General features: G+C 40.1%; 2 protein-coding genes across 2 annotated transcripts; one reads left to right on the top strand and one right to left on the bottom strand.

Annotated features, from left to right (window-relative positions):
- Window positions 1-3,663: 3,663 nt before the first annotated feature.
- On the bottom strand, window positions 3,664-4,011 carry CUNH11orf71 (chromosome unknown C11orf71 homolog). Its single transcript, XM_070427067.1, has one exon. The coding sequence runs from the start codon at window positions 4,009-4,011 to the stop codon at window positions 3,664-3,666; it is 348 nt and encodes a 115-aa protein (XP_070283168.1).
- A 215-nt stretch (window positions 4,012-4,226) lies between these two features.
- Window positions 4,227-13,413, top strand: RBM7 (RNA binding motif protein 7). The gene is made up of 5 exons (XM_070426086.1): window positions 4,227-4,419; window positions 5,649-5,811; window positions 6,721-6,808; window positions 10,053-10,143; window positions 12,908-13,413. Exons 1-5 carry the CDS (start codon window positions 4,330-4,332, stop codon window positions 13,241-13,243), a joined length of 768 nt encoding a protein of 255 aa, XP_070282187.1. The 5' UTR covers window positions 4,227-4,329; the 3' UTR covers window positions 13,244-13,413.
- The last annotated feature ends 6,898 nt before the right edge of the window (window positions 13,414-20,311 follow it).

Raw genomic sequence — 20,311 nt, forward strand, 5'->3', positions numbered from 1 at the left:
ATTAATCTTAGAAAATTCACCTATTTTAGAATGATATTATGTTATATTCAATCACTGACATTAAATAAGAGTTCACTTTGTATACAAATTCTTAATAACAAATACTGCTCTTGGGAAACTTGTCCCTGCTTCATGTAATTTCATTGAAAGAGGTTTATGTTGGTTCTTGCTTCCACAATACATTCTTTGTGAATCTAGAAATACATTCTAACTTAGACACTAGTGTAGATGTTAAGAACAAGGAGAGCCCTGGCTGGTGTGGCTCAGTTGATTGGGCGTTGACCCATGCAACAAAAGGGTGCTGGTTTGATTCTGATCAGGACCCAGTGCCTGGGTTGCAGGCTCAATCCCCAGTATGAGGCATGCAGGAGGCAGCAGATGAATATTATGCTCTCACATGGATGTTTCTCTCTTCTCCCTTCCTTTCTCTCTGAAAATAAACTTTAAAAATCAATAAACTATTCTTTAAAAAAAAGGAAAAAAAAGAAAAGAACAGCCCTAGAGTTTGTTGGCCTGTGGACCAAAGGGTCCCAGGTTTGATTCCAGTCAAGGGCACTTACCTTGGTTGCAGGCACCTCCCAGCCCGGTGTCTGGTTGGGGCTCATGCGGGAGGCAACCAATAGATGTGTTTCACTCACATCGATGTTTCTCTGTCTTTCCTTCTCTCTTCCACTTTCCCTAAAAAATAAAAAATAAAAAAAAATCAACGGAAAAAAAAAATCCTTGGGGGAGGATTAACAAAAAAAAAACAAGGAGAAAAAGAAACAGTGATGGCTTGCCTCCTACACTTGCCCCAACCAGGATTGGGGATCAAACTGAAACTTAGGTATGCGTTCTGACCAGGAATGGAACCCAAGACCCTTCGGTGTACAGGATGACTCTCCTACCAATTGGGCCACATTAATTTTCTTTTCTCACACCCCCTCCCCTTTTTTTTTCCTTGCACATGTACACTATCATCCAATCAAAGCTCTACTCTTGATGCCAGGACAGAAATGAAGTCACTCCCGCTGGGTCCTCCCTTCCTCATGCACTTTTTTGCCAGACTTTGTTCCTTCATTCACAAATCTCAGCCCCCTTTCCCTGAAGCTGAAGAATATGCATATCTAATGCTGTATCTTCTCCTTGGGTTTTATCACCCACCGAATCTACCTGGGGTAATCCTGATATGCCTGTTGCCCCAGCTCAAGTGATAGCACTTCCACTCTCAAAGGTCCTAGTTTGCACAGTAAATATGGTCATCCTACATATTATAATTCATTTTTATCTTTCCCCCTAATTCTCCATGTCTAATTTTAATTATTCATTTGTTAGAGTATAGAATTATAGGTTAAATGGGAAAGAACTGAAGTCAGCTAGTCCTATTTACAATTGACTGGATTTAGCCTTTGTCTGAACTTTGGACAGTTAATTCATTACCTTATGATGTGGTATTTTCCTAATTTATCTCTAAGTTTTATGAAAATCTTTTATCTTTAGCCTTAATTTTATTATCCTTTCCCAGTCTAAAACTCTCCACTTATAGTTTTGGGATTCCTTTGTCAACCATGGGTTATCATAATGCCCAGCTTAAGGTATTTATCATATAATATAAATTAACATCTTTTTAGATATCTAGAAGAGTATGTTATATACTATCCTTGGGAGAATTGGGAAAATAGTTACTCAAATCATATTTGGGTTGCATGGGTCAAATGAGAAACAGGTTGAAAGGCTTAAGGTTCTATCATTTACTAGCTCTATAACCTTGGAAAGTTTACTTCATCTCTTTGTGCCTGTTTCTCAGCAAAAAGAAAAAAAAGTATAATACCTCTCTTATGGGCTGTTATAAGAATTAAATGACATATATAAAGCTCCATAAAGGCAGAGACCTTATCTATCTTGTTCATAACTTTATTCTAAGTGCCTAGCACAGGTAGTAACAGGCACAGCATTAAGTTCTCAATGAACATCTCAGTAAACACTGAATAAAAGCCCTTAGCGCACTGCCTTGCACATAGTACTCAATAAAAGGCAGCTATTACTATTCTCTCATTTTTCCTATGACCTGGTTTTCTGACCTTACTATATTAATCACCCTCTTATGGAAGCTCCCTGGTTTATCAACATTTCCCTTAAGATGTAGTTCTAACAATTCAGTTCTGTGTAGTGTGTGGTAATTTAGCTGTTTGAAGAGTCCACTGGGAAAAAGCTAGTCTACTTGCTTGCATAGAGTTGGCTCTTATAAAACCCACTTTCTCCCATTACCATCCTTTTTGAACCTTGAGAAACGTATGGTTAGGAAACATATTCTTCTAGATATCTAAAAGCCAATAAGGAGTAACCAGCCCAGTAAGAGAACACCATAGCGAAATGTTAGGGAAAGCCATCACCACCAGTGCTTATTATCACTGCACCTAATCAACAGCCTAGTGTGCACACTACCTATTAATTCATTAGGCTCTCCATCTAGAGCAGTGGTTCTCAACCTTGGCTGCACATTAGAATCACCTGGGATTTAAAATCCTGATTTTAAATCTTTTTCAAATCCTGATTTCTGGGCATCATCCTCCGGAAATTCTGTACCTTTGTTATGGGGTGGGCCCACAACATTAGTAACAAAGAAACAGAATTTCCGGAGGATGAGGCCCAGAAATCAGGATTTTAAAAAGATTCCCAGGTGATTCTAATGTGCAGCCAAGGTTGAGAACCACTGCTCTAGAGTATGCTCCTCCATGGCAGGACTGGGTCAAGTCCACCACATGCTTATCAAAGAGATCTTCATATGTTGTGGGATGTCTGAATGAGCAAGGGCAAACAAGAAAGCCCAAGGAAGATGCTAAGTAGGTGAACAGCTTCCTAACAGAGGCTGTAAGACCAATGTCAGTAATTTTGGGACAACGGGTTTTGACCAAGGAAACTGGGATTGGATACAAATGTTAAAATGACAAATATAAGTGCAAGAAAATCATGTGGAGCTTTTGGCAAATAAATGTAAACGGATTTAAACATTTGAGAGTTTCGAGGTTTACGTCTTGCTTGTTTTTAGTATGGTTGAGATGCAAGTTTGTAAATATTCCTTAAGATGATGAAGGAGGGAGATGGAAGAGGGTAAAAGCCAAGGACAATAGGATTTGGGGGCCATGCGGGCGGGGCGAAGGTAAGCAGAGTAATAAACTGACGCATTTCCTTTTCGCCGACAGAAGTAAAGGCAGAGGGAATCATGTGCGGAAAGGCAGGCCGGTAGGGAAGCTCGATTACAGGCCTCACAGGGGGGTACGCTGCCAGGGAAGGGAGTTAAGACTGTGGAGAGAGGTGTGGGGCCATTGCGGCGATGGCCATGGCGATGGCGTGCACAGGGGGTGAACACAAGGGCTGTTGACCTTGGGAAGGGTGTTCCCATTAGCTCAGTTTTAGGACTAAGAAAGCAACCTTCTACCTCCATCCCGAACTAATCATTTTAGCGGCGTAAACCCATCCGAATTCAGCAATATCGTCCTTGTGCGAGGCTACAGTAACAAGCCTCGCACCTGTTTTTACATTCCCCTTGGAAACAGGACTACGGCGGCACCGGGAAAGCATTTTAAGAGGCCTGTTCATATGCTAATTGAGGGGCGGGGCGGTACGCGTTTTAAGCCGAAAGGCTGGCGGGGATCACAGTCGCAGAGTCACTCGCAGTTGCAGTCATAGTCGCAACGCCGCGCGCGCGCCCCGCAGCAGGTCCAGTCCCGCGCCGGGGGCCGGGTACGGGGAGAACCTCGCCGCACGACACCGGCGCCTCCCGTCCAGGACCCTTCCCTTCACGGCGCGCGGCGGGCCCCAGCCGCTGCCAGTTGCCCGACGTCTCTCGGGCCGAGCGCCCGGCTGGGTCGCCTGCCGAAGGGGAGGTCCCGGGAGGGTCGCCTCGGGCCTGGCCACGAGGGCGCTGTCTCCAGAGATCGTCGCCGGCGGGCTGAGGCCGCCGCGGGGAGCGCGCTGGGCCACCGTGTTCCCTCGGTCGCCCGCGCTCAGAGACACGTCGTTCAGGGCCATCTTCAAAGCGGCCGCGGTGTCCGCCTCACGCCCCTCGGTCCGTCCAGGGAGGCCGCCGCGCTCCGCGGGTCAGTCCCGCCCGTGTCGGGCGCGGAGACGGCCGGCTCCGCGAGCCAGCCCGGGAGCCGCGGCCTTCAACGAGCGCTCCCCTCGCGAGCGTGCGCACTCCGTCAGCGCTCGTCGACGCAGGCGGGAGCGAGCGTGACTGACGTTTACGTCGGCGACGCCTGGTTGCGCGAGGACGTGGGCTTTGGAGCGTGCGCAGTGGGAGCGTCGGCGACGACCCCTCGGCCTTGCACCGGAGTGGGCGACGCCGAGATGGGGGCGGCGGAGGCGGATTGCACTCTCTTTGTGGGCAACCTCGAAACTAAAGTGACCGAGGAGCTCCTTTTCGAGCTTTTCCACCAGGTAAACGGCCGGGACCGGCCTTCTCCTTCCGTTTTCCGCTGGCGAAGGGCCGGTCCCCGCGGCTCCCCGCTTCTTTCGCGCCAGCTGGGCTGTCGGGCCGGGCACCCTACCGGTGGGCCGGGAGGGCCTGGGCCTCCTGCGGCGTCGGCGGGCGTCCCTCGTTGAGCGAACCCTCGTTAGTTCTCGCGGGAGTGAGGCCTGAAGGTGGTGGAAGGACCCTCAGTAACGCGTTTCCGAGGCGAACGCTCGGGGGTCTCAGGGAGGTAATAATACATATGGGTTCTCTCTGGAGCAGTGTTGTTGTTGTTTTTTTAATTAGTTTTTAAATCACAGTTGACAAACAATACTATATTAGTTGGCGGTGTACAGCACCGTGATTAGACATTTATAGAGAACAGTGTTTTTCCTGTCCCCCCCTTTTCTCGTCTTCCCCCTAAGACACGGTCTTTGGTTTGTCTGGCAAATTACACTTCAATTTCCTTGTCAGTCTGTCTTTTCCGCTCGGTTTCTTATAAAATTGCGGCATTAAGATATTTAAAATAGAGGCATAAGTGCTCCCTGGAAAAGTAGCATTGCGGTGTTTCTGTATTAAAAAGTGTTAAAAATGTGAAGGAGCCTGTTCCCTCCGGCCGCTGTAAGTTTGATGAAGCTGAACTTCGGTCCAAAGAAACTGCCGGTGGTAAACACTGATTTCCACAGAGGGGACGCCGCTGGTTGTTGGTCACCTCCTTACAGAGAAAAAGTGCTGAGAAGTGTAAATTCAGTGATTCTGTCGCTAGTTCCTCGAGGGCTCCCCACCCCAAATAAATTAATCTTCGGTAATGTATCTGTAGGAGCTTTTTTCCAATCGAGACGGAAATCTGTGGGTATCTGTTTGTTAAGAGTTCCTGGTTGCGCCAAAACCGGTTTGGCTCAGTGGATAGAGCGTCGGCCTGCGGACTGAAAGGTCCCAGGTTCGATTCCGGTCAGGGGCATGTACCTGGGTTGCGGGCACATCCCCAGTGGGAGATGTGCAGGAGGCAGCTGGTCGATGTTTCTCTCTCATCGATGTTTCTAACTCTCTGTCCCTCTCCCTTCCTCTCTGTAAAAAATCAATAAAATATATTTAAAAAAAAAAAAAAAAAAAAAAAGAGTTCCTGGTTGCATTTCTTTTGTTTTTAATCTTGTAACTTTTAAGTATTCTCCTGAAATTGCGTTATTTAAGTTGTAAACTCTTTTTTTGTCTATAGGCGGGGCCAGTAATAAAAGTGAAAATCCCAAAAGATAAGGATGGTAAACCCAAGCAGTTTGCATTTGTGAATTTCAAACATGAAGTGTCTGTTCCTTATGCAATGAATCTACTTAATGGAATAAAACTTTTTGGAAGGCCCATCAAAATTCAGTTTAGATCAGGTAACTCACTATTCAGTTGCAGCACGAAGATATTTAAATCGGTGTTGTTTGGGGAGAGGGATTATTTGCTGCTTTGGCTTTTTGTTTTTAATTTTATTCAGTTTTAAAAAACATTTATGGATGAAAATACTTTAAGCTTTGTGGGTAACACTGACAACATGGATTTTGAAAGTTGTAATTTAAGAACTTAGTTTAAAATTTCAGTTTGGGTTAGTTAACAGAACATAAACTTCATTGTTAGAAAGACTTGGGTCAAAAAAAAAAAAGAAAGAAAGACTTGGGTCTTGGGTCCATGCTCTGAAAGAAACAAGAATTATTTTCTGAAATGCTTTTTTGTTGTTGTTAATCCTCACTAGAGGATATTTTTTCCAATGCTTTTCAGAGAGAGAGTGGAAGGAAGGAAGGGGGCGGGGAAACAGCCATGTGAGACACATCCATTGGTTGCCTCTCTAACAAGCCCCAGTAGGGGCTCAGGAATCGAACCCGGGTCCAGTCCTTGACCCATTGCCGCATGGGCAACACTCAAACCACAGATCACACCTGCCAGGTGAAAAACTTTTCCTGGTTGCTTTGTAATTTACTTTTGTAAGTTTTGATTCTTGATCATGTGGGAATGAAACTTTGCATGTGTCCAGTCTTACAATTTAGTGTGAGGATCAGAATATTATGATAAGAGAATATCCAGAGTGGATATTTATACACCAGATATTCCCTCATTTGGGACCGTTTGTTTTGGATATGTCTGCTAATGAACATTTAGAATTTTCACTCTGATGAAACTAAAGCAGTCTGTTAAAATTTGAGACTTTTAGCTTATGTCTACCTTTTTGGAGTGATTTGGGGTGGGAGAGACAAAAATTCCAACTAAATTTTCTATCAAGAAGAGTTTCTCAAATTATTTTATTTTAGGAAGTAGCCATGCCTCACAGGATGTTAGTTTGTCATATTCCCAGCATCATGTTGGAAATTCAAGCCCTACCTCCACATCTCCTAACAGGTAATATTTCTCACCTATTGTTAAAGCCTTTATCAGGAATTTTCTTAGGTTGTGATCTCAGAATGCATGTTTGGTTTTCTTTTTAATGCTCCTATCTCTCTATTGTGCTATATTATTTGCTATGTTGGATTATAGTTATTTATATGTCTATTCTAAGGGGACTGTAGATACATAAATTATATATAATACCCTTAAAACAGATATAACTATATTTATGTTCCCTTGTAAAGACTTACCCACACTCAAATATACATCTATATAACAAAATTTCTCAAAATATTACTTACACTTACTACTTGCGATGTACTCAATTTACATTTTACTCTATCTTTTAAAATTCAAATTAGTTTATACCACTAATTGGTTACTTGCAGTTTAAAAATACGTGTCAGTAAATAGGCTATTGGACTAAGAGTTCATGGAGTTGGATTCTAAGTCTGCCTCTACGAATTGTGTAATCTTGACCAGGCTCATTTCTCTGCTCCTATCCTTCCATTTAAAAGGAAAAGAAGTTGAATTAAATGATCTCTAAAATGCCTTCCAGCTCCTGGGGGTTAGGAAAGGTATCATATTTATATTTACTTAAATAATTTTATTTGCTTTGGGGAGGCAGAAATTTTACCAGGGACAGTTTTTTCACTGGTATATCCATAGAGCTATTTATCAATCATATGGGCTTTATTCAAGAAAGAGTTATCAAATACCTGTCATGTGTCATATTCTTTACCAAGTTTTTTGCATTTATTATCTCCTTTATGTTTCACAGTAGTTTTATGAGGTCGGGATTTTTATTATCACTTCCTTGTATATGAAGAAAATGAGGATTGGAGGTTAACTTGTTTAAGTCTGAACTGCTCTTAAGTTGTGGGCTGGGAGTCAAACCCAGGCAGTATGATCAAGCCCAGCCACTATGATGTGCTGCCTAGTGGAGCTAAAGTCTAGATGAAGACACATAATATATGTATTTTGTGACTACCCATTTAATTACTCATAATTAGTTCTCTAAAAAAGGAGTAGAGCCCTGTCTGGTTTGGCTCAGTGGATAGAGCGTCGGCCTGCGGATTGAAAGGTCCCAGGTTCGATTCCAGTCAAGGGCATGTACCTTGGTTGCGGGCACATCCCCAGTAGGGGGTGTGCAGGAGGCAGCTGATAGATGTTTCTCTCTCATCGATATTTCTTACTCTCTATCCCTCTCCCTTCCTCTCTGTAAAAAATCAATAAAATATATATATTTTTAAAAAGGAGTAGGAAGTGCTTGGAGAAAGTTGTAACAAGGGAAGATGATATAAATGACTGAGGACCTGAAAGAGGACAATGTACTGAGATCTAATGAGTGAAAAATGGAGAGTAGATGATACTGGAGAAGTACATAAAGGCTCGATGATACAGTCTTTCTTATAACCTATAATTTGGATTTTGTGATTTTTACCTTAAAAACCGTAGGAAGACCTTGAAATGTTTTTTGTAGGATAGTAATAGGAATAGGTTTTTTTATTTTATTTTAGATTTCTATTTTAAAGAGTTGTTTGGTTGCAATGGGAAAATGGATTGGAGGGACAGGGGTGAAAATAGACCAATTAAAAAGCTATTGGTAGCAAGATAGGGAAGTTCTTGGGGTGAGGTTGGTTTGGATTTGAGTAGTGCCAAGAGTCGGAGAGAAATGGATAGATATGAAAAGATACTGGGAGAGGAACTTGTAAGAAAATAGCAGTGTGAAAAAGGTACCCTCTTTGTGTCCTTTCTTGCCTGCTGAAGTTGTCTTTAGATACTTCTCAATACAGTTGGAATTCAAAACATCTCTGCCCACTTTTAGGACCTTCAAAGGTATTTTAGGTGGAGAAAAAGCTTTTATCCTCCTTAGAATTGGGTGTAAATACTTACTTTACTTTTCATCAAAGGCTAGAGTGTACATTATTTTTATATTGTTATAAATGAAATTATACACTTCACCCACTTAGCATACAGATATATAACTGATTTAAGAAAACTCAAAAAGATCTAAACTATAAGACAAATAAGTTGGTGGTTTGATTCCAAAGACATGTTTTAAAATACAGTTAATCTAAGTGAGATTTTCTGTAGAGCAAGTTATTTCTTCAGGAAGTGAGGGATAAAGTGTAAGCCCTTAAAATTCTTACTCCCCAAAACCTGTTGCTCTCTCCTGTCTCAGTCTGTCTACTTTTAATTGCTTAAATATCTAGATTTTTATTTTCTTCTGTTTCCCTCATCTGTCATATCTAATTGATCAAACCTGTTTCTTTTTTTGTTGTTGTTAATCCTCACCTGAGGATTTCTTTTTGCATTGCAGGGGTGAGGAGAGAGAGAGAGAAACATCAACGTGAGAGAGACACATCAATTGGTTGCCTCCAACACGCACCCTGACCAGTGTTGGGGATCAAACCACACCTTTCGGTTTGCAGGCTGGTGTTCTAACCACCGACCCACACTGGACAGGGCACCATCAGATCTTTTACATTTTAGTTCTTCATCTAGGCCCGTGGCCGGCAAACTGCGGCTTGTGAGCCACATGCAGCTCTTTGGCCCCTTGAGTGTGGCTCTTCCACAAAATACCACCTGCGGGCCCGCGTACAGTGTGATTGAAACTTCGTGGCCCATGCGCAGAAGTCGGTTTTCGGCCTGGGCGAGTCTATTTTAAAGAAGTACTGTTGATATTTGGCTCTGTTGACTAATGAGTTTGCCGACCACTGATCTAGGCCTTTCCACTAATCCAGGGATTGATATTTTTTTTTCTATAAAGGAGCAGATAGTTAATATTTTAGACTTTGCCAGTCATACAGTTTCTTGCTCTGCCATTGTAGCATTACATAGATAATACAAAAACAAAAGAGTGTGGTTATGTTCTAGTAAAACTGTTTACAAAAAATGACTTGGTCATGGGCTATAGTTTGCTGACACCTTACTACTCCTTCCCTCAGCTGGAATGTTTTTCTCCCAGATAACCTTGTTATTCAGCTCTCACTTCCAATGCCTATTTACAAAGGCCATCCCTGACAAGATAAGCACAAATAGAATCCTCTCTCTCACCTCTACTTTCTCTTTAGTCATTCAGCATATCACTTACAACTATGTGAAGCTGTCTTATTGTCTGAATCCTTTCCCCAGCTACATGAGAGCAAATAACCTTGTCTTGTTCATTCCTTTGAGAGCTGTGTCTGCTCATGATTGGTATGTAGTAAATTCTTGTTGAATGAATGATTATATTTTGTTTTCTTATTTTTTGCAGACATGAAAGAACTGTGGATAACATGACTCCATCACCACAGATAATTCAGAGATCTTTCTCTTCTCCAGAAAATTTTCAGAAACAAGCAGTGGTAGGCTGATTTTTCAACTTGTTACTTAAAAAACAAAACAAAATACTTAAAATGTTCAGATAATTCTTTTTTTAAATGAATTTATTGGGGTGACATTTGTTAATAAAATTATATAGGTTTCAGGTATACAGTTCTATAAAACATCATCTATATATTGTATTGGGTTTTCACCACCCCAAACCACGTCTTCTTCCATCACGTTTTATGCCCCCTTTACCCTCTTCTGTCTCCAGTCGTCCCCCTTTCCCTCTCATAATTGTCACACTGTTGTCTGTGCCTATGAGTTTGTTTTTTTCCTTCGCTTAATCCCTTTACCCTTTTCACCCAGCATCGCAACTCCCCTCCCCTCTGACAGCTATCATTCTGATATCTGTCTCTGATTCTGTTTCTGTTTTGTTTGGTAGTTTATTTTGTTAATTAGATTCCACATACAAATGAAGTCATATGGTACTTGTCTTTCTCACACTGGCTTATTTCACTTACCATAATACTCTCCGGGTCCATCCATGCTGTCAAAAAGGGTAAGATTTCCATTGCATAAAATGTACCACAGGTTGTTTTATGCACTCATCTAACGATGGGCACTTGGGCTGGTTCCAAATCTTGGCTATTGTAAATGATGCTTCAGTGAACCATAGGGGTGCATATATTTTTTCATGTTAGTGTTTCGGGTTTCTTCAAATACATTCCCAGAAGTGAAATTGCTGGGTATAAGAGTTCCATTTTTATTTTTTTGAGGTAACTCCATATTATTTTTACACAGTGGCTGCACCAGTCTGCATTACCACCAGCAGTGCACAAGGGTTCCCTTTTCTCCACATCCTCGCCAACACTTGTTGTTTGTTGATTGATGGTAGCCATTCTGGCAGGTGTGGGGTTTGGATTACTGTTTCACTTTCATTAGTTGTAATCTCTCTATTCAGATTTCTGATTATTCTGGATTCAGTTTTGGAAGATTGTATACTTCTAAGAATTTATCTATTTCATCCTGACTGTCCAATTTGTTGCATACAGTTGTTTGTAACATTTTCTTACAATCCTTTGTGTTGTTAGTTGTTACTTGTCCTTTCATTTCTGATTTTATTTATTTGGGTCCTCTTTTTTCTTGATGAGTCTAGTTAAAGGTTTGTCAATCTTGTTTGTCTTTTCAAAAAATGAGCTCTTGGTTTCATTAATCTTTTGTTTATTCTTTTTTAAACTCTATTTTGTTCATGTCTGACTTGATCTTTATTATTTTTTCTTCTCACTTTGGGCTTTGTTGTTATTTTTCTATTCCTTTAAGTATAAAATTAGGTTGTTAGAGATTTTTCTTGTTTCTTAAGGTAGGCCTGAAATACTATGAATACCTCTCTTAAGGCTGCTTCCATTATGTCCCATAGATTTTGGGTTGTGTTCTCATTTTCATTTGTTTCAAGATATTTTGATTTCTTCCCTGACCGGGAATCGAACCATGACCTCCTAATCACACATGTTAGTTTTCACTGGCCTGAAATACATATTTAAGGATTGAAGAAAGATAGAGTTGCATTTCACATTTTTTATTTTTCTTCAGTTGGTGTGTGTGTGTGTGTTTCAAATACTCGAAATTCATTCTTGTTCTTGCAACCCTATGGTGAGCAACTTTTTAAAATCACATACTCTCTTTAATACTGAATAATAATACTTTAATATACTGTAGTCTTCTAAACTAGCTGCCCCTTGAATGTTCCCCTTTTTTCTGTAATATCTCCATGAGATGTTTCATTTTTGTTTCCTTTCAGTTGCCAACTCCTTTTTTTTTTTTCCTTTTTCTTACACTCATTTCTTTTTATTTTCTTTGCCCAAATCAGTTTTGGCTTGTGGTCCCTACCCTTTTGAATTTCATAGGTCTACAAAATATATTGGTGAAATAAAGTAAAATTTTGAGATCGATATAAAGGAATTAACTTTTATATACATTTTATTTGTCTCATTTTGCTGTAGGCCATTAAAGAAAATCATCTTTGGCTAATGTGTATTCACACATAGAATTTGGGAACCACTCGCCTAGGCAGTTAGTATATGTCTCCATTTTATCCTCAGTTGTCCATCTCACACACTGTTTCACATTTAATATAATTCTGCTTTGCTTATCTTCCTGGTGATGTGACTTTTCAGTGTTTGCAAGATAAAATCAGAATTTTCTAGCCAACTTATTAGCACTTCATCTTGTAATTCAAATAAATCTTTCTAGCCTTACTGTCCATTTACTGGTTAGGAGATCTTCAACCTGTTTCAGTCAGAATTTATTTGCTATTCTATGAACCCATTCAGTATCTCCTTGTTTTGTTTTGTGTGTTTGCTTTGTTTTGTTTGTGCAGTTTTCTTTCCTTGGCATAATTACCACCTTAAAATAATTTTCTAAAAATAGTCCATTCATGCTTTTGATACCTAGATCATATGCCACCTTCCTGAAGCCTTTCCTAATGATACTGAGCTCTTGGCTCTTTATATGTTCATCACATAGTGATCTATATTATAGTCACTTTGTAGGATTTCTTCCCTTCTAAGCTGTCTCCATGAGGGCAAGGAGTAGTAGTTACGTACAGATATCCTGTAGCTGTACAGTGGAGTGAATTAAGCTATTGTATTGTACTACTTTTAGCTATGTTTAAATAAAGATCCATCTAGGCAAGAGTGATTTTGCTTTTCTGTCATTATTAGTTTAGTTAACTGTGACTAACCATTGGCTTTGATATGTAGAAATGTTTGCAATTAAGATTTCCTTCTTTTTGTCTTACCTCAGATGAACAACGTTTTGAGACAGATGTCATATGGCGGGAAATTTGGTTCTCCACATCTTGATCAATCAGGATTTTCCCCATCAGTTCAGTCACATAATCATAGTTATAACCAGTCTTCAAGCTCCCAGTGGCGTCAAGATACACAATCATCACTGCGTAAAGCCAGGCAGAGTTCTCATCCCTACATAGTAGACAGACACTATAGCCGTGAGCAGCATTACAGAGGACACAGGGATGATTACTTCTATGAAGACAGGAATCACGATGGCTGGAGCCATGACCACGATAACAGAAGAGACAGCAGTAGAGCTGGAAAGTGGCATTCATCTCGAAACTAACAAGTGTTCAAAGGACATTGTTTTTATAGGGTCATCCTAGGCCCTTTGGACTAAGTTGGTCTGGAAATGTTTTGTTAAAACTGTACAGAGCAGTTTTATAAGATCCCACATTTCTTTGTAAAATTTTTAAAGCATGTAGCTATCTATAGTCTAATACAGAAATGAGAAGACTTGTGATTACTGTTTTTACATTAATAACCTTTCACCTCAGGGTTTCATGAAGAGGAAAGCGTTCAATGCGCAAAAGAAAGTTCCGCAATTTCTAATCGTTTTAGAAATTGAGGAAGGCACGTGTTATATGTATTGGTTGTATCATAAAGCAAATATTTTAATGATCTATTCTCTATTGTATTGCAAGAACCTGCTTATTAGTGAATCACATTTTGTGTATATAATAGAAAACATTCAAGTTGGTAGTCCAAAATACAGTAGTATTTTGTAAACAAATGAGAAAATGTAATTTCAATGATTCGTTTCACTAACATTTGAGAAAGATTATTGATAAAGTTTGAGAATAATCATATTGTTTAATTTCATAGAGAATGTAGGTGTATAAGGTCTGTGACATGCTCTGAGTTTTGCCCTAATTGGATATCAAGTGTAAATCTACACTTCCTATTTTATTCTAAAATATTAGAATTTTCTCATTAAATCATGTTTGACTGAATAACTGAAGTCACTCAGGAAGTTAAATATCTGTAAATGTGTTTTCCTTTTAATTAAAAATTCAGTATTAGCGTAAATTCTCCTTTTTAGGAAGAACAAAAATGCAAATGCAGAGTCAGATAAAATGATTTATGAAAGTATGCTTGTTTGGGAAAAGGTTCACAAAGCCTTTAAGTGCTGCCTCTATTACTCAAACTTTAAAAATTTACAGTTTTTAAAGTGCCCAGGGTATGTGTGCAAGGACACGTTTTATTATAGGGATTGTACATGTTGTCTTTCTGTTTGAACATTTGAAAGAGTTAAGTCTTACACACTTTCTGATTTTAAAATGTTTAAATCCTGTTAAAACTTTTATGTATCAAGATGTTTCCCTTTAATTGTAGAGCTTGTTTATACAAATTCACTCCTTGATATATTTGGATCCTTTTTAATAACTATAGCATTTTTATACTGTTACTTTTTAATATATTGAAAACATAAAAAGGACTATGTGTCTTCTTTTTAAAAGTATTTTATTGATTTTTAGAGAAGATTGGAGAGAGAGGAACATCGATGAGAGAAGAACATGGATCGGTTGCTTCCTGCATGCTTCCTGACTGGGGTTTGGGCCCTCAACACAGGCATGTGTCCTGACCTGGAATCAAATTAGCAACCTTTCTGTGGACAGGACAATACCTAACGAACTGAGCCACACCTGCCAGGGCTCTTTTTTTTTTTAATTTTTTTTTTTAAATGTCACTATAGAGGCATTGTACACAAAAAGTTAGCAACATACATTTTATTCAGTGATTGGTTGTAAAAATATCAGTTCATCTGGCTGGTGTGGCTCTGCTTGAGCGTAGACCCATGAATCAAGAGGTCACTGGTTCAATTCCCAGTCACGGCACATGCTAGGGTGGTGGGCTTGATCCCCAAAAGGATCATGCAGGAGGCAGCTGATGGATGTTTCTATCTTTCTGTCCCTCTCCCTTGTTTTTATCTCTATCCCTCTTCTTTCCTCTCTAAAATAAATTAAAAAACATGAAATTAAAGAGAAAAAAATTTTTCAAGCATCTTAGAAATATACATTTTGTACATATTGAACTTTAATATTTAGAGTAAGACTTCCAGCGACACATGGGTTATTGTTCCAAGTACTAAACTCCCTGGTCTCTAGGAGTTTATGTACATTCAAGTTTCCTCTTTCTAAATGCACACATTTCTCTGTCTAGGTAAACCATTCAGCATAGAGAATATTAAGATCAAGTTTTTCATCTCAAGCAGTTTAATAGGATTTGTTTCCAATAAACTTGTTCTTTTCAAGTGTCATGACAATTCAGTAGCATTTGTAGATACTAGCAAAGGTTAATGCTGCTCTATTGCCACTTATCTGTGGGTCAGTTTCTTTCATATTGATTCATAGGTGATCCTGATTCAGAATAATCTTTTTCCAGTGCTTTTGGGGCACACCTGTGAGGGTCCAGATAATCTTTTTCACTTTAATCTCACCTCATTGAAAGTAACTAAACTATGTACTGTGTTAAGGGATAGAACAAGACATTCCTGAAGAGTTGAGTCTAGTTGGTGGACAATTTATGTAAGTGTTGAGAGTGCAGGAGTAAGAAGGAGATTGCAGGAGAGCAGCTTCTCCAGAGTGTTCCATGAAATACTACTCTCACGTGACGTTCTATGAAATAAGGGTTCTATAATCAAATGTTTGGCAAACGTACTAATGCTTTCTGTTAGAGAATGATAAAGAACAGCACCATAAAGCTATTGACCTGTACTCCAGTAATCTGCTTATGGCATAAGCTTTATGCCCTAGACCAGTGGTCGGCAAACTGCGGCTCACAAGCCACATGTGGCTCTTTGGCCCCTTGAGTGTGGCTCGCTACAAAATACCAACTTCTGCACATGGGCCACGAAGTTTCAATCGCACTGTATGTGCGCACCCGCACGTATTTTGTGGAAGAGCCACACTCAAGGGGCCAAAGAGCCGCATGTGCCTCGCAAGCCGCACTTTGCCAACCACTGCCCTAGCCTGTTTGGTTCAGTGGATAAGAGTTGGCCCATGGACTGAAGGGTCCCAGGTTCGAATCTGGTCAATGACATGTACTTCGGTTGCAGGCTCTATCCCTGGCCCTGGTTGGGGCTCATATGGGAGGCAATCAATTGTGTCTCTCACATCGATGTTTTTCTCTCTCTCTCCCCCTCCCTTCTGCTCTCTAAAAATTAATGGAAAAACATCCTTGGGTGAGGATTAACAACAACAAAAAAAATCTGCTTATACTTAACCTCATATTTTCCAAATTTGCTTGACCCTTATTTTATCTTTTTATACATAACTAGAGGCCTGATGCATGAAATTTGTGCAAGGGGCTCGGCCCTCACAGCCCCTTGCAGCCTCAGCCGGTCCTCACAGTCTTGGCTTTGTCAAGACAGTCGTCCGGAATGTATGGACAGTCGTTCTGCTGTTTGGTCTAATTAGCATATTAGCATCCTCTTTATTATATAGGATGTATATTAAGGCACACACGCACACACACCACCCCCAAAGAATCTTTGATTCTACCCTTCTCCGTCCAATCAACCGTAAACATTTTATACCACTTTCTAGTTATGTTGTACAGACCCATGTTCCTTTTACCAACTGCCACCATCTTAGACTGGGCAATCATCACAACAGGGTTATTCCAACAGCACCCTAATGTTTCAAATCAGTTTATGTATTTTCGTACTACTCTGTATTTCTCTTTAATAGCCTTTATACTGTATTTTCATTCTTTTTATTTGTGTATCTAAGCTCCATGAAAGCAGAGACCATATTTTATTCACTGCTGAATTTACAGTGTCCAGTGCCTGGCATGTACACTGAGTGGCCAGATTATTATGACCACCCCATCAGTACTTCGTTGGGCCATCTTTTGCCTTCAATATTGTGGCCCAACGAAGTACTGATGGGGTGGTCATAATAATCTGGTCACTCAGTATATATATACTTGGCAAATTTTTTCCTTCTATTTTGTTTGTTTGTTAATCCTTAACCAGATGATATTTTTTTCCCATTGAGTTTTAGAGAGAGTGGAAGGAAGGGGAAGGAGACAGAGAGAAAGAAACATCGATTGCTTGCCTCCCATATGGGCCCCAAATGGGGCTCGGGATTGAACCTGAAACCCAGGTATATGCCCTTGACCAGAAATTGAACCCGAGACCTTTAGGTCCATGGGCTGATGCTCTAACCGCCGAGAAACACTGACCAGGCCAATTTTTTATTTTAGTCCTCACCCGAGGATATGTTTTTCTTGATTTTAGGGAGAGAGGAAAGGGGAGAGAGAGAAACATCCCTGTGAGAAAGAAACATCGATCAGTTGCCTCCTGTACACACCCCAACTGGGGATGGAACCTGAACCTAGATATGTACCCTGACTGGGAAACCTGCAACCTTTTGGTGTATGGGATGCCACTCCAACCAACTGAGCCACCCAGACAGGGCTACTTTGTAAATATTTGATGAATAGATGAAGGAACATTTATCAAATTATTGAATTTAAAAAGAAGGCTTCAACATAGAAAACTTTATTAAAATAGATTTGCTAACCTTGAACCATTATTGCATTTTATTATTAAAACTATGTATCTCAATATATTGTGCATTTAATTCACTCTAGAATTCTATTTGGTTTTCAAGTTTTTAAGAAGTTTTTGATCTGTATTCATTAGGCTTTCTTTAAAAAATGTTTATTTTAATTTGTTTCTGGAATTACGGTTCTGCTAGTTTTGTAGAGCAAGTTGATAAGCTTATCTTTTTCAGTGCCTTGGGAAAAATTTGAATAATATAGGAATTCTCTGTTTCTAGAAGACTTGAATTCATTTATATACCTACCAGAGGCCCGGTGCACAAATTCGTGCACCAATGGGATCCCTGCAGGATCAGACCAAAACTGGCTCTCTGACACCCCCCTGAGGGGTCCTGGATTGTGAGAGGGCACAGGCCAGGCCAAGGGACCCCACCAGTGCACGATCAGGTTTGGGGAGGGACACGGGAGGTTGGCCAGCCAGGGAGGGACCCGGGGAGGGCTCCAGGGTGTGTCTTGCCCGTCTTGCTCAGTCCCGATCAGCCAGACCCCAGCAGCAAGCTCACCTACCAGTCAGAGCGTCTTCCCCCTGGTGGTCAGTGCACGTCATAGTGAGCGGTTGAGCGTCCTTAGCATATCATTAGCATATTATTCTTTGATTGGTTGAACGGACAACCAGACACTTAGCATATTAGGCTTGTATTACATAGGATTGGGGTCTTAGAAGTAACTCTTTTATTCCCTTCTCAATTTCCTTTACAGCTATTCTATTCATGTTTTCTACTCTCTCAGAAGTCAGTGTGGATACCTTACATCCTTCAAAAAAATCAAACATTTTTTTTATCTTTCCACATTAATTGTGTTGTATGTAGTATTTCTTATAATTTTTGTAAGACTATCTCTAATGATAGTTCAGTTTTAGTTTCTGATGTATTTCACCTTCCATCCTGCACCCAGATTTGTTAGTGGTTGTGCTGCTTATACATTTTACATTTACCTATGTATGAGCCCCACACTGCATTGGTGTTAAAAACAGATTTTCTTTTAAGGAGATTTAAATAAGAGAAAACCATACATATTTTTCCAATAGTTGTCATTTCTGTAGCTCTTCTTTCCTTTGTGTAGATCCATTTATCCATCTGGTATTCTGCTAGAAGAACTTGATATTTTTTTATAGTGCAGGCTTGCTGGTGATAAATTATTTTAGCTTTTGTATGTCTGAAAAAGTCTTTTTCACCTTTTAAAAATACATACTTTTTGCTGGTTGTAGAATTCTAAGTTGACAGATTTTTTTCTTTCAATACTATAAAAATGTGGCTCCAACCCTGGCCTATGTGGCTCAGTAGGTTGAGTGTCATCCTGTATACCGAAAGGTAATGGGTTTGATTCCCAGTCAGGACACATGCCTAGGTTGTGGGTTTGATCCCCGGCCCCCATCAGGGCTCATGTAGGAATCAAACAAGTGATGTTTCTCACATCACTGTCTCTTTCTCTCTCTCCCTCCCTTCCACCGTTTCTAAAAAATTCAATGGGGAAAAAAACCTACTGTCATGTACATTATGTGTTATTTTTCTCCGGTTGATTTTGAGCAATTTGATTGTGATATGCCATGTTATTTTCTTCATGTCCTTTTGCTTGGGATTCATTAACCTGCATGGTTTATCGTTTTCATCAAATTTGGAAAAATCTGGCCATTATTTAAAACATTAAACTTTTTTATTGGTTTGAGAGACAGAGAGAGAGAGAGAGAGAGAGAGAGAGAGAGAGAGAGAGAGAGAGAGAGGAGATGAGGGGAGAGAGAACAACACTAATTTTATTGTTCCACTTATTTATGTATTCATTGGTTGATTATTGTATGTGCTCCGATGAGGGATTGAACTCACAACTTTGGTGTATTGGGTTTGATGCTCAATCAACTGAGCTACCTGGCCATGGCCAAAAGAATTTTTTTTTTTTTGTCTTCACTTTCCTCTTTGGAAACTCCAGCTACACTTATATGATGTTGATTGATGTCCCATAACTCATTGATGTCATTGATGTGCTGTTTATTTATTATTTTAAATTTAAATTCTTTATTATTTAAAGTATTACATATGTTTCATTTTTCCCCCATTGACCTCTGCCCAGCTGTTCCCACCCCCCAGCACATACCCTAACTCCCCTACTGTCTGTGTCCATGGGTTATGCTTATATGCATGCATACAAGTTCTTTGGTTGATCTCTAACCCTCCCTCTCCAACCCCTCCACCCCCATTCACGCTGAAGTTGGATGGTCTGTTCGATGCTTCTCTGTCTCTGGATCTATTTTCATCAGTTTATGATGTTCATTATACTCCACAAATGAGTGAGATCATGTGATATTTATCTTTCTCTGACTGGCTTATTTTGCTTAGCATAATGCTCTCCAGTTCTATCTATGCTGTTGCAAATGGTAAGAGTTCCTTCTTTATAGCAGCGTAGCATTCCATTTTATAGATGTACCACAGTTTTCTAATCCACTCATCTGCTGATGGGCACTTAGGCTGTTTCCAAATCTTAGCTATTGTAAATTGTGCTGCTGTGAACATAGAGGTGCATATATCCTTTCTGATTGGTGTTTCTGGTTTCTTGGGATATAGTCCTAGAAGTGGGATTACTGGGTCAAATGAGAGTTCCATTTTCATTTTTAAGGAAACTCCATACTGTCTTCCACAGTGGCTGCACCCGACTGCATTCCCACCAGCAGTGCAGGAAGGTTCCTTTTTCTCCACATCCTCGCCACCACTTGTTTGTTGATTTGTTGATGATAGCCATTCTGACAGGTGTGAGATGGTATCTTGTTGTTTTGATTCGCATGTCTTGGATGATT

The sequence above is a fragment of the Myotis yumanensis genome, unplaced genomic scaffold, assembly GCF_028538775.1.
Source record: "Myotis yumanensis isolate MYYU_CA2020_CCGP unplaced genomic scaffold, mMyoYum1.0.hap1 SCAF_10, whole genome shotgun sequence".
Taxonomy (NCBI): domain Eukaryota; kingdom Metazoa; phylum Chordata; class Mammalia; order Chiroptera; family Vespertilionidae; genus Myotis; species Myotis yumanensis.

Excerpts from the sequence above, each read along its gene's own strand:
- RBM7 (XM_070426086.1), top strand. The coding sequence starts at position 4,330 with ATGGGGGCGGCGGAGGCGGATTGCACTCTCTTTGTGGGCAACCTCGAA. Across the intron at positions 4,420-5,648 it reads TTTTCGAGCTTTTCCACCAG|GCGGGGCCAGTAATAAAAGT; the intron begins GTAAACGGCCGG and ends TTTTGTCTATAG. Across the intron at positions 5,812-6,720 it reads CAAAATTCAGTTTAGATCAG|GAAGTAGCCATGCCTCACAG; the intron begins GTAACTCACTAT and ends ATTTTATTTTAG.
- CUNH11orf71 (XM_070427067.1), bottom strand. The coding sequence starts at position 4,011 with ATGGCCCTGAACGACGTGTCTCTGAGCGCGGGCGACCGAGGGAACACG.